The sequence below is a fragment of the Notothenia rossii genome (assembly GCF_949606895.1).
Source record: "Notothenia rossii genome assembly, chromosome: 1".
Classification (NCBI taxonomy): domain Eukaryota; kingdom Metazoa; phylum Chordata; class Actinopteri; order Perciformes; family Nototheniidae; genus Notothenia; species Notothenia rossii.
Window position 1 is genome coordinate 42,157,620 of NC_136912.1, and position 14,356 is coordinate 42,171,975.

The 14,356-nt window shown below is 40.3% G+C and overlaps 1 protein-coding gene across 1 annotated transcript in view; it reads left to right on the forward strand.

Annotated features, from left to right (window-relative positions):
* The window catches only part of card14 (caspase recruitment domain family, member 14), a 34,980-nt gene extending 22,705 nt beyond the window's left edge, over window positions 1-12,275 (forward strand). Inside the window, exons 13-20 of the mRNA XM_079682295.1 lie at window positions 900-1,026; window positions 2,979-3,219; window positions 3,376-3,439; window positions 4,799-4,919; window positions 5,104-5,268; window positions 8,194-8,312; window positions 8,990-9,105; window positions 11,386-12,275. Of these exons, the coding sequence (XP_079538421.1) occupies window positions 900-1,026; window positions 2,979-3,219; window positions 3,376-3,439; window positions 4,799-4,919; window positions 5,104-5,268; window positions 8,194-8,312; window positions 8,990-9,105; window positions 11,386-11,593 (1,161 nt within the window). The 3' untranslated portion in view covers window positions 11,594-12,275. The remainder of the gene's footprint in view (window positions 1-899; window positions 1,027-2,978; window positions 3,220-3,375; window positions 3,440-4,798; window positions 4,920-5,103; window positions 5,269-8,193; window positions 8,313-8,989; window positions 9,106-11,385) is intronic.
* Window positions 12,276-14,356: the final 2,081 nt, after the last annotated feature.

Here is a 14,356-nt window from a genome sequence, read left to right on the forward strand (position 1 = left end):
GCGCCTCAACGTCGCCCGCTCTGGCCCCCGGAATGCATGTGACTGTGGACGCTTCGGTCTCTGAATTCACGTGTCTCATAATAGAGCTACCAATAACCAAAGTTGGCTTCTCAGCGGGTGTCTCGCTGAGTGGGGAATATCTGTTAGATACGTGAACGGGTTGGTGGGGACCTGCGGGTTTCGCGTTATGCCCCTTCTGAACAGTCACCCATTCTCCCTGCTGCTCGGGAGTTGCCGGGGGACGGCTAAGAGGAGCTACCTTTTGCCGGTCCGCACCGGCTAACATGGGCTTTACTGTAGCTGAGTTATTTTCTAAGATGCGGAGCCGGGCTTCTATGGCTATGATTCCCGCCTCCAACCTAACAACTATACTACATTTAACACATGTATCGGTACCAGTAAAGGAGGTAGTGGTTGAGGAGGTTGTGCCAAAGACTTAAGTAGATGTAAAAAAAAGTAGATTTAATTTGCACCAATCTGCTGTCAGCTCAGACATAAATATGCCATTACTTACTGAATTGCATGACGATATAAAAATTAAATGATACAAATAAAACATTTAATACATTAATATGCTTTTTGTCCTATTTAATTAAAAAAGAATCCTGAAAATCGTTATACTTGTTTTCAAGGATAAAATAAACTTTGAAAGACTATCTTGGCAAATGTTAGTTTTTTCAGCCATATTTCTTTGCACCTGTTCCACAGATGAAAAAGATATTAAGGGACGATTAGAGAAAAATTATCCTGGCAAAATCTTCTTTTCACCTGTTCTTACGTCATAAACAAAGGAGAGAAAACGGTTTGGATTAGATTCAGAAACCTGATCACCAAAGGGTTTTTTTCTCTCTTGCCTCTCATGGCTTCCGTACATTTCTCATATAACTGTTATTGTGCAGGTGAAGTACGAGCAGAACCAGAAGGCTCTGAGGATGGTGCTGGAAGATTCCACTTTAGAGGAAGCCATGTGGGCTCTTGGCCAGGTCACAGGCCTCTGTCACCTCTCCCTCCGGCCCAGGCAAGATGGTATGTCCTGCATCATGTACATACAATACTTTGGCCCCTTGTTAACCAAGATGGTACGTCTCATCATAAATCCCTAGTATCTCAATCCAAGCAACCAAAAGAATATCGATTCATAATAGACTACATTTCCCATGTCATATCCAAAGACCTGCTTCTTCATGCTTTGCCCTTTACATTTAAAAAAAGAAAATGTGCCTTTGCATTAGGGATGGGAACGATTAATCGAATATTCGAATATTCGAAATTATTCAGGTATTCGAATAATTATTCATGTATTCGAATATGAGTTATGAATATTTTTATTTAAAAAAATGTGTTCTTTTTTTTGGGGGGGGGAGTGATGTCTAAGTTGATTACATATTATCAAATTGAATAATTCAATGTATATAAATACGACAGTTCCATAGCTAAATGTGTTAGTTGACGTCTAAAGGTGTGTTTTGCTCCGCTCACCGGTCCCTCACAGCGGGCAGAGCTGCAGGTGCTGGTCTCTCTCTCTCGGGTCCGGTTATACTTCACTCATGTTTATGTCCAAACCCATCAGATCTAGCTAATTCTAGCCAATGATATGGCTGCTGCCCCCTCCTACACGCAGATCATGCAGATTCAAACCTCATCTTAGGCCCAAATGTGGCGCAAATGCGCTCCGCAGCCGTTGCTAGGTTCCGGCGCAAACAGAACATGAGTGTGCTCCCCCGCCCCCTGTTAACACTCGCGACACATGAGTGGCCAGCCTAAACAACAATAAGCGCTGCTTGACAACCGTGTGTGGCGGCAAAGTACGTATACACATTTTGACTGGAGAGATTTAGTTTTGCCGGTATTCAACATATTTTACCAGTCATAGTCCGGTAATTATTTACACTCTAAGAAGAGTCCTACACAACAGATATGGCGTCAAAAAGGAGTAATGTGTGGAAATATTTCGACCGGGTTAGTGAGTGCGGTGTAGAGGTCAAACTATGCCAAATTAAATTTATACATACTATACCTTGCTATACCCGCAACCTCCGTTCCAGCTGAGAGGATCTTCTGACTACAGCTGGGCTGATTGTGAATTGCATATGAAAGCTGTAAGCCTATAGCTGTCAAACTGTGATCACCAGTTCAATAAATGTGACAAATTCGACTTGGTTTCTACACTTATTTGAACATGTATGTATTTATTTCCAAAAATTATTGAAAAGAAATTTGGGGGGAAAAAAAAGAAGTGAAAAATGGGTGAAAAAAATGTTTTACCCAATTTTTTTTTTTATAGGATATGTACATTTCGGTTAACCGGTTAACCATTTTTTGGGGGGTTGGATATTCGAATATACATTTGCTTTCAAATTCCCATCCCTACTTTGCATACAAACATACACACAAGAGCAAAATTATACTGCTTGGCTTCCTTATTTCAAATCACAGTGACTGTATCTTGGCTCTAGCAGGAAGTGAAGTTTATGGTTCTGCTGTTATGAAGCCTTCAGGAAGAGCATATTGTTTCTCTTGAGATTAGATTGATGGCCAGCTGCCATGTGACAAATCTCATCTATCCGTGACTTGTTGAAGTAGAACCAGGATATAACTGCTATTATTAGCCTGCGGTTTTTATGAGGTGTGCCGCTTTGATAAAATAATGATTTGTATACAAACAACGAAGTTATATTAAAAGATAAAATAAAATATAATTAAAGTATTTCTTTATTTACAATTTAACAGTAGTGTTTTGGCATAAATGAGACATCAATGCTGAATTGCACAGTTTATAATGTTTTGCTGATTATTGTAAAGAAGTCTTAGTTCCAATCATCTGACGCTCTGAGGGAGAAGTCAACAGTTTAATGTCCACAGCCCGGAAGGACCACCATCTTGGTGGAATGAGTCTTCCACTGAAGCGACTCCTGTGTCTGATCAGTATGCCAAATATACAGTGTCTCTAGTTACAGTGTCTTCCTCTGTCTGTTTAGACTATGAGGCTCTGCTGCACCCGCTACAAAGTGGTGAGACGTCATCAGGAGACTCCTTCTACGTACGGGTCAATATGTCTCTCCCTGCGGGCCCTAACGGAGCTCTGGCCGTGTCCTGCAATGACATCCTTCATGTGACCAACACAAGACCCGCCGGCACTGAGGAATCATGGAGAGCCAGCCTGGTTCACCCCTGCCAGCTGCTGGACCTTCAGAGCGGAAATGTACCCCACTATTACAGGTCAGTAAAATGATGTGGAATGTGGAAATGTTTGGTCGATTCTTTTCAAACATACAGTAGATGGGGTTAGAATCATCAGAATATGTCAAAGTTACAAGTAAATCTCCACTCACTCTGCTTTAAACTGCACATTCTAATGATTTTCTGATTGCGCAGGGCACAGCAACTTCTGATTCGTGCGATTGAAGACATGAGCTTTCAAACAAAGAAGTCCCCAAAGGTAAAAGTATTCCAAAATACTGCCACACCTTGTTCTAATACAGAATATCACTGTAATAACTCATGGGACAATCACTTCTCACTCCCAGCATCTTAGTCAGTGGCCCTATGCATCACTATAACCCTCAACGTAATCCTCTGACATCAGTGTTGTTCCTGCAGGGCTGCCTGTATGGGATGTAGTATTTATGACCAGAGTTCAAGTGGAAGTCAGGTCATGCAGGCTGAGAAAGTCTGCATAGAGACGAGGTTGGGGTGGATGGAAGGGGACAAACAAACAGAGGATTTTCACAGAAGAATGAAGTTGATGTCCTAATATAAATGAAACCAAAACCTAGCAACTTAATTGCAGTGACATAAAGTAGCTACCTAGTATACTGTACTTATTTCTGTAAAATAGTACATGTTGAGTTGCTATGTTAACAAAGGCACTTGTAACACTCAAACATGATCCTTTTCTAATCCTAACCAAGTAGTTACATAACTCATTGAACTCAAGTGACTTACATAATGTTATTTACATGTTGAAGTAAGGGCTGGGAGAGCAAAAAAACATATATCAGGATATTTCTGATCCAATATTTCCATATTCTTTTGGGACGATAATGTACCGTTGACTGTGGGTGCTTGTATAAATGTTTTTTGTTTTTTTTGATGAAAAATAATCACTAATGACTCTGACCTAGTGGTGCATAATAGAACAGATAAAATAGTGTTGTAAGTTTAGAAAATAACTTTCAAAACCAGGAAAAGATAAGATGAACGATATTACGTGAACTAATATGTAAGACAATATCTATTCTAATATTACAGGTGCATCTCAATAAATTAGAATATAGTGGAAAAGTTCATTCATTTCAGTCCTTCTATTTAGAAAATGAAACTCATATTATTTAGATTCATTACACAGAAATTAAATTATGTCAAGCCTTTATTGGTTTGATCTTGATGATTGCGGCTTACAGCTAATGAAAGCCTCCATGCCACACACTGCAAAAGGAGACCCAACCATGTAGTGCATGCACATGACACATACTTTTCAGAAGGTCGACAATTCTGTATTAAACCTTCTTTTTATTAGTCTTGTGTAATATTCAAATGTTGAGATTTCATTAGCTGTATGCTGTAATCATCAAGATTAAAACAAATAAACACATGAAATCCTGAAATAATTAACTTTTCCACAATATTCTAATTTATTAAGATGCAACTGTATACCAATATACTGCCCCGCCCTAATGTAATTCTATTTGACTACCCTGCACATACATCGCTCTCAATGGGTACCAATTGCAGTAAAAAGTGACGCCATGTGACTAGTCGGGAGTGAAAAGTTGAATATTTTCCTCTGCTGCATCAGGCTGGGCGTGTGGTGGCCCAGAGTAAGCAGAAGGCGGTGAGGATTGTGGGCACCATGCGCCAGGGCAGGAATCCCCTGTGGGTCAGTGTGGAGGAGGAGCAGCCCAAGAGCACCGAGTCAGGTACAGCCTGCAGCAGCACACACTAACTGTGTTCAACTTAATATATCTGATCTAACCTACTACAGTTACATTTGTTGACATGATTCAAGTCAACGTTTCAGTTTTTTCAGTGCAGTCACAAAAGGATATTATCTTTCTTTAAAGCTTCTGCTGTTTGATATTCATTGAATTTCTTTTTTTGTAGGCGATACATCTGCACCCAAAAGCTGTCTGACCCTCATGCCCTACAGCCTGGTCACCCCCCACTTCCCGCCTGTCTGCAGGCCCGTCCTGCTGCTGCCCTCCATCCTGGGACACATCCTGGACAAGAAGCTGACAGACTGGCAGGGCTTCCAGCTCTGTGAGCCTGGTAAGAAGTACTCTGCTATTAGGGAACCATGTCATGTTATATTTCATATCTGTGTCCGCTGGAGCGAGACGCATCTTTAGATGGAGAGGAGGGAGGCAGTTCCGTTTGCTGCTCTGTTTGACTTGACAGGTCATGTTTGTCTGTTGCTGCTAACCAGGAAGGAAATACACTTTGTGAACCCATAGTCAGGGCCGCCCCTCCCTACAGGCCAATCACGCAGGCTGCATGGGGCCCCGCCTTGTGCAGGGGGCCCCGCCCAGAGGGCCTCAGCTGCTGCTCGCAGTTCTCCGCTCAGTTCTCCGCTCAGTTCTCCGCTCAGTTCTCCGCTCAGTTCTCCGCTCAGTTCTCCCCTCAGTTCTCCCCTCAGTTCTCCGCTCAGTTCTCCGCTCAGTTCTCCGCTCAGTTCTCCGCGCACCCCCCGCGAGAGTGAGAGTGAGAGGTGACTAGGGGAGCACGTCTGTAACCCGACACCGTTGCAATGAATCGACATCTGACCAATCACGGCTTTGATACGGCCACTAGTGCAGGTGAAGAAATGTCGGTGAAAAGACAGTTTCAGCCCGGCGCAAAAAAGAAAACATGAAGAAACTAGAGCATCACTGGAAGGTGGGTTATTGTATGAGTCAAATGTACAACTTGCCAATGTTGTATAAGTCAAATTGCCAATTGCCATATTAAAACATCAGCTGAAATTCACGACACAAAGAAGACAGTCTCTGCATAGCATATAGGCTAATGAAGATGCAGTTATTTCCAGCATTCTTTATTTACCGTTCATTCAAGTATGTTATGCCTTGTATCTGCTAATGTACAGGAGGAAGAGTGATAAACTGTCTGTCTAGTTGGCTTACATAACAGTTCAAGTTTACAGCCTAAAAAACATGGAGCATTTTTTCCCCTTTTATTCATTTTCATGTCAATTTGCACATTTCATGGTGATGCTCAGCCTCGCCCCTTAACTCCTAACAGTCATCATCATGTCAACCACAACACAGAGAAATACTGATAGAAATGTGTGTGTAGTTGTTGATACATTGCTGACAGAGGGAACTACATTTGAATACAGATTTAAGAAATATCAGTTTTTGAGCATGTCATAAGCATGTTTTGTCTTGACTATGTTACAACTATAATAAAATAAAACAATATAGTATTTTTATTAATGAATTGATTATGATTATGATTATTAGTAGAAGTAGTTTATTTGCATTAATTATATTTTAATCTTTTTGAGGCTAGTATTTGGAAGGAAATGCAGACGTATTCACCTGTAAATGCATACATTACATTACATTGCATTTAGCTGACGCTTTTATCCAAAGCGACTTACAATAAGTGCGTTCGATCAACAAGATAGAAACTTGAAGAAAACAGAATCATATAAGTACATCAGGTTTCATAGAGCCAAACATTTCAAGTGCTACTCAACTGGCTTTAGATAAGCCAGTCCTTTTTTTAGTATATAAGTGCTTTGTTAGTAATTCAATCGCTCGAAGTGGAGTCGAAAGAGATGAGTTTTCAGTCTGCGCCGGAAGATGTGTAAGCTTTCTGCTGTCCTGATGTCAATGGGGAGCTCATTCCACAATTTTGGAGCCAGGATTGCAAACCCACGTGTTTTTGCTGATGGGAACTTGGGTCCCCCTCACAGTGCGGGTGCAGCGAGCTGTTTGGCTGATGCAGAGGGAGTGCACGTGCTGGGGTTTACAGTTTAACCATGTCCTGGATGTAGGAAGGGCCAGATCCATTCGCTGCATGTTACGCAAGTACCATTGTCTTGAAGTGAAGTGGCATACTGAACGACATACATGCACATTTACCATTTACCTCACTGTATAAAAAATTAACTGTTCATAATAATAATAAACAGGAATTATATTTGCAAAGTAGCCTACTTTGTCTCCAAAACGGTTTTTTTCACTCCTGTCGACTTGGGGGGGGAGGGGGGGCCTCATCTCACAATGTCGCTTGGGGCCCCAAGTTGGCCAGGGGCGGCCCTGCCCATAGTAATACAAATGATAGAGGCTATCAAATGTTTGCCCAGTTTCCTGCAACGATAAGGTGTAATTAAAGTTTATTTGGAATATTTGTATCTTTATGGACTAGTGCAGGGGTGTCAAACTCAAGGCCCGGTGGCCAAATCCGGCCCGTGACTTTATTTTATGTGGCCCACAAGAGCTTGCAAAGAATATAATATGTTTATTATACGGTACATGCCGATTTACAGAAGCACGCTGCCCATAAATTACATGTCCCACAATTCCTCTCAAATTTGACTTTATCTCAGAATCTGACTTTTTTTTCAAAACGTCCCTTTTTGGGGGGGATTTTGACTATTTTTTCCAGAATTTGGCTTTTCTTTTTAAATCATTTTGTGACATTCTCACTGAAGAGACTTGCAATTGTTTGCACTAGACTTCTGCTTTCAGACGTAGTTAATTATGAAGTTATTACCCTATCAGATAATAATCCAATGCAGAGGCAATGATGTTATATAATACATTATTTTATACAGTATATATTAAATATTTATATATGTCTTTTTGTATAGTCTTATATATAAAACTGGCCCTTTGATTGCAACCATTATGCTAATATGGCCCGAGTTTGACACCCCTGGACTAGTGTATTCGAAAGAAAGAAAGAAATGCAGATGAAAAAAACTGGCACTGCCAATAGATTACATTTATGTTGAATCATTTTCTGAATTTACACTTTCATAGAATTCTCATAAAGCTTGTAAAACGTATGAAATTATAAAACTAGTTAGAATTCTAAACTGCAGCTGTGTGGAATAATTGATCAACATATACGACGGAATTATAAAGCCAATTTGATATGCAGAAAATAGCATTAAGAACATACATAGATGATCTCTTCATGCCTAACCTCCCCTCCCCCCTCTCACCCCCCCTCCCCCCTCTACAGAGGTGCTGAGCTCCAGTGAGCACGCAGCCCGGCTGCAGAGGTCTGAGATCCTGGAGGAGTGTGAGCAGGGGAGAAACTGCTGCTACACCCTGCAGAGCGTGGAGAAAGTCATGAAGAAGGTCAGAAAGCTCAACACACACAAACAAATAATCTTATATTTGAAATCTCTCATTGGAGGCTGGTCAAATCCAAACAGTGAAAATAAATCTTAAAACATTTTCACACTAGGTGGGGTATCTGCTTTAGTCCAGAATTTATTCCATAACGTTCATAAATATGCAGCATCACACATATAACGCCATGTTCCGATCATTCATTCAGGCTTCTACAAAGTGCCCACATACACCTCTACACACATCACACTGGTCTATTATAACTCCATATACTGAAAAAGTATATTAATATGAAAAGAATATTACGTTTTAGGATCACGTTTTCTTCATTATGAAACAAACGCTATTGGATCACATGTTAAGATATCATTTTAGATGTAACTATATCAAATATATAATACAATTATGACAGAAAAGGGTTACATTGGTGAGGCACATTTACCTTAAACTGCTCAAAGTATTTCATTAATATGTTTCTATCATAATTTCTCTAATTAACTGTTTAAAAAAACACTATCTGCCTCTGGCTTTAGATTTGCCATGAAAAGTAAAAACCAGGATTAAATCATTTCAGACATCTTTACATATTATGCCTTAAATATATTTAATGTAATAGCAATCCTGCATATTGAAAAATCCTCTTTATAACCCCTCTTCCACATGTCCCCCCCCTCTTCTCACAGGGGATTCACTGCGTGCTGCCGTTGGGGCTGGATTGCGTGCGTCGGCTGCGCCGGGCTGAGATCTTCCCCATCATCATCTTCATCGGCCAGACTGCACGTAGTGCACGCAAACTGAGGTCAATCTTTCTCCTTCTTCATAGAAATTCTAAAAGAGTTCACCACAGTGCTCTCTGAAATCACATTTAGACAATCACCATAAGCCGGACAATGTTTACATAGTTTAAACTTGATCTCAACACTGATACGTTTCTATGTTCCGAAGGGTGAGTAGAAATTACAACACATATATTTACTTTGATCAGTTATTACATAACAGAAGATTACCTTTTTTTCATGTTGCATGCTTTAAAATGAATAACATCTTATTATAATAATGATGATTAATAGCATTTAATTTAGCGCTTTACATGACATATTATATATATCAATACTGTGGATAACACCCGCAGGAGCAATTTAGGGTGAAGTGTCTTGCCCAAGGACACAACGGCATGATGAGTGCAGTGGCAGTCAAGGTGGGATTGATCTGAGGAGCAGCGCACTTATGCTCCACTTAAAGCTGTAGTGACTTGTCAATTGGCACATGCTGCTCTATCGTCTATTTTCCCTTAGTTTACAAAGTGAACGTTCATTTCTGAATAAGACTTGATTTAGTGGAAAGCATAAACCTAGGAACTTTACAAAAGTAAAGAAATGTGTACTGATCTAATCAATCTAGCAATAAGTAAGGTCATTTTCTCATAGACCTCAATACAATCTGGGTTCTTTTTGCAAAAGTCAACTCCTGCTGGCTGTTAAATGTTGCCACTTGAGAGTATTAGCCTCTCTCCCTTTGTGAAGTTCAGTGTATACCAGTACAGTAGATACATCCATCTACAATGATCCTACTTTTTCCTGAATGATGTTTAATCCTTTCAACTAACAGCTCAAACCTCCAACCTTGTGTTGTGGGCTAAATAAGCAATAACATGAGAACAGCATGTCGTTTTCCCACTGAAGTTAAAACAACACAAACGTGTTTTCCTTCTTTGTCTGCAATGTGTTCTGGTCCATTGAGGCTGCTGCCACTGGAACAACTGATACTGTACCTCGGCTTTACGTCAAGAGTGAAACCTGATTCCTCTGATCAGGAGGTTAAATGTTGATCTTCTAAAGAACTTTCTCCCCTTAAACTCAATCGTAGCCGATAATAAATATACAGATTTATTACACTGCTTCGATGAATACATGATTCTGATTGGTCATTTTGGACATTCTGCAGTCTGCTATTTCTCATTAGCAGTACGCAGTACGCTGCAAAGGACATACTGATCATAGAACCACGTCCTTTCATATCAATCTATGATATCAATGCTCAAAAAGAAGTCTCGTAAATGTAACAATCTGAGCTGGTTAGAGGTTAAACATTGACTTACATTGGGAAGGACTCGAAGGAGACTCCATTAAATTACATTACATTGCATTTAGCTGACGCTTTTATCCAAAGCGACTTACAATAAGTACATTCGACCAACAAGATACAAACTTGAAAACAGGATCATATAAGTACATCAGGTTTCATAGAGCTAAAACATTTCAAGTGCTACTCAACTGGCTTTAGATAAGCCAGTCCTTTATTAGTATATAAGTACTTTGTTAGCAATTCTATCGCTCGAAGTGGAGTCGAAAGAGATGAGTTTTCAGTCCCCCCCGCAAGATGTGTAAGCTATCTGCTGTCCTGATTTCAATGGGGAGCTCATTCCACCATTTTGGAGCCAGGATAGCAAACCCACGTGTTTTTGCTGATGGGAACTTGGGTCCCCCTCGCAGTGCAGGTGCAGCGAGCTGTTTGGCTGATGCAGAGCGGAGTGCACTTGCTGGGGTGTACAGTTTAACCATGTCCTGGATGTAGGAAGGGCCAGATCCATTCGCAGCATGGTACGCAAGTACCATTGTCTTGAAGTGGATTCTAGCAGTTACTGGAAGCCAGTGAAGGGAGCGGAGGAGCAGCGTGGTGTGGGAACATTTAGGAAGGTTGAAGACCAGGCGAGACTACTGTAAATCAGCAGATCATATTTGTTCACATAAATCAACTTCACACAACGAATACTTGAATGGCCTTAATTTAAATGTGTAAAATGGGCTAAAAGTAGTAGGCGGCGAGGCTCTTGGAAAACATAAGTGCGCATGCTCTGACTATGGGCCCAATGGATGTGGAAGATCCCCAGGAGATTCAGGTCATGTTGGTTTCTTGCACCACTGAGCATCTTTCATATAAGAACAGGGCCCAGCTTCCAACGCTGCACCCAGTTCTGTTCATTCATGGGAAATAATGGTCTGCATATGGAATTTGCCAACAAACAATATGATCATTTTTGTTTTTGTATTCATTTTGTTAATTCCCCCTACACTTCCAGGTCAAAGCTGCAGCGCCACAACCAGTCAGAGGAGAGTCTGCTGGCGTGTTCGAGGAGCGAGGAGCCGCTGCTGGACAAGCTGCCCTGCCTGTATCACAGCGTGGCGCCTGACTCCTGGTGTGACCAGGCCTCCCTGCTGAGCAGCCTGCGCACCGTCATCTGGGAGGAGCAGAAGAAGGTCGTCTGGGTGGAGCCCGAACTGTGGTGAAGCACAGGATACAACAGAAAAGAAACCTAGAAAATAGGAAAAGTATAGGAATTTGTGATAATATCTTAAAGGGCTTGTTAAGATATATTTAGCTTTACAATCAATATTTTTGTAAACATGAGTATGTGTCTATGATACTTATAAGTGGGTGACTCTCATACAGTGCAATCTTCTGTACTTTTAAAGTGTATGAAGCTGTATCGTTATATTTACCATAACCAGAAACATTTTCTAGTCTGTGTTGCCTCCTTTTTGGAGGCATTTGTTTAAAGGAAACAGGTTACCACTCAAATACAAACATACTGTAATGACTTGTATGCACTTTATCTCTACAATATGTTGTACAGTAGATAATTTCCCACTAGGAGGGATTCTCTTTTAATGCCTAGGATCTGTCATCTCTTGTCTTTGAATATTTGAATAGTACTGTATGAGACAGGATTCTTGTAAGGAAGAACAAATGCTGAATTGTAAAATGACTTTTATTGTTACACAATACTTTGCCTTTGAGTGGCCCACAAAGGCAGGTTTCACGGTTGAGATTGTATACTGTAAGTTTTCATGACATCTCTGAATTTGTGTGGAAGTTTTGTTTGCAGATTCTCCAGGCCTAATGGTTTCTTTAGTGTTTGTTCCCACATGTCTCACTGTAGGCCTACTCATTAAATAAGATGTATCATTATTTAATAGTTTGTCTTCATTTCAGTGAATTCAACATTTAATGTAGGCTATTAAACATGGTTTTACATTTCCTTATTTTTCTTTTGAAATAGTTATACAAGATGTGTTCAGCTGATGGACATTTGAAAGGCGTGCTTTCCAAATTAGCCTATGGTTTTTATTTTCTCAAACTATCTCATCTGGACTTAGTTTAGACTTTAACAAGGAGAGATACAAAACTCATAATGTAGAAAAATAACGTTTCTATAATGGCAGGTGCATAACAACATTTGATATTTGATTAGACATCATCAGGCATATGTTTAGCATAACGTAAACGAAGATCTCGAAGCTCGCGCGTAAACTCGGTAGGCTCGCGCCACCCTGCCTCGCGAGAGTTCAGTCCCATTAGTAGTTGCGCCACCACAAGAGGGAATTTGGCCTTTTTTATTTTTCAGGGGAAACCATTCCAGTGGGCCATTTACAAAAGAGTTTGTTTATTTATTGACCATTTTCATACACCACCCGGGGGGTCTCACGTCTCACCCGCGGGAACTGCAGCTCGAGCTCCGTGAAATGAGACAGGTACGTGCTGCTAGCTTAATTGCTGCTGTGTAAATGTCTTTCAAGTGAATTTGTGGAAGGGACTAGTGTGAGCTGACAGTAACTCAATGCCATACAACTAATATGTTTCCCTCACTCAGTAGGCCTACAGCTCAGAAGGGGACATTTTGCTCTCAGGCTTCAAGTCAAACCTCTGCTTTACAAAGTAGGCCTGTACATTGCGTGTAACGTTTAATTTAGTAGGCTACAGTCTCACAACGTTGGATGTCGAGGAGCAACTGTTAATAACACAAACATAAATGTCAGCTTATAATTTTAATGCTAAATTAACTGAATAATTTTAAATATAGTCTACTGTTTGAATTATTATTTTCACAGAAGTAGCCATATGTCATTGCTATGTCAACACGGGTGCAATTAAAACACTTTATTGTGGTTACGTTGTTATTATTGTGTAACAGCCATTCTCGTAGCCAGCATGCACTTTACCAGTGCCCTAACTAACCCACCAACGCGGCCATTAATAACACCTGAGTTTACCCTGCAACGGCATGTCAACGTGGCTGCGGTCAGAAAGGCCCATACACATTAGTTTAGTTGTTTGTTTGATATCAAATCATGCACCATATTTATACAGTATATAGCACTTATTTTACAATATCCAAAATGAGGTTATATTTAAGTTGGAAGTAGGACTTTACACTTAGGAATGCTAACATGGCCATGACTTTATTAAACGTTTTAAAAGTTATAGTAGAATATAAGTACACAACAATGGTTAAAAACTAGCAGCACTATAAAAAAGGCAGTTAACAGATCAAAGTAAAGCAGTAACAAACAGTAATAACAGTAATACCTGTATTTTCACATAACAATTATTGCACTTGTTTTTTTTTATATTTCACACGTTCTTTATATGAAAAGTGTTGGAGGTATTTCAGGCATGTAATTGTTTGTATTCAACAAAAAGGTATAATGTATTTATAATGAAAGGATTATTGTCAATGGCAAAACTAACAAGTAATTGGTTAGATTTACGAATCCTGTAAGTATGCTTTATATTAAAGTGGTAACATGTGCTGGAAAGAATTAGCAAAATAATCCTTGTAATCTGTTGCAGTTCCCATTTACCGATTGAGGAGTATTTTTCTATCTACAATAGCTACCATGACCATGAGCGTCCACAGGGGGGAGGCAGAGAGAAATGAATGTGTGTTAGAGGGAGTTGGGAGAAGAAAACATGGTTCCTACCGAGAGAGGAAGAGCAGGGAGAGATGTGAGGGGACACTTTGGTTTCTTCTGAATGTCATGCTGTTGGCTGTTGACCAGTTTTTTATTTGACTGCCTGTGTGTACTAGCCAGCAGAAAACAAGGACAATCAATGCTCCCCACATACGCCCCTTCTCAACCCTTTTTTTTAATCTGGTGTTGATTATTGACTGGATCTGAAGGATTTTTACTAAGGCTTCCACTGAATCAATTTCCTCTCTTGGAAGACATGTTTGGCTCCATCAGGGTCCAGAACCCTAAACCCTCCCT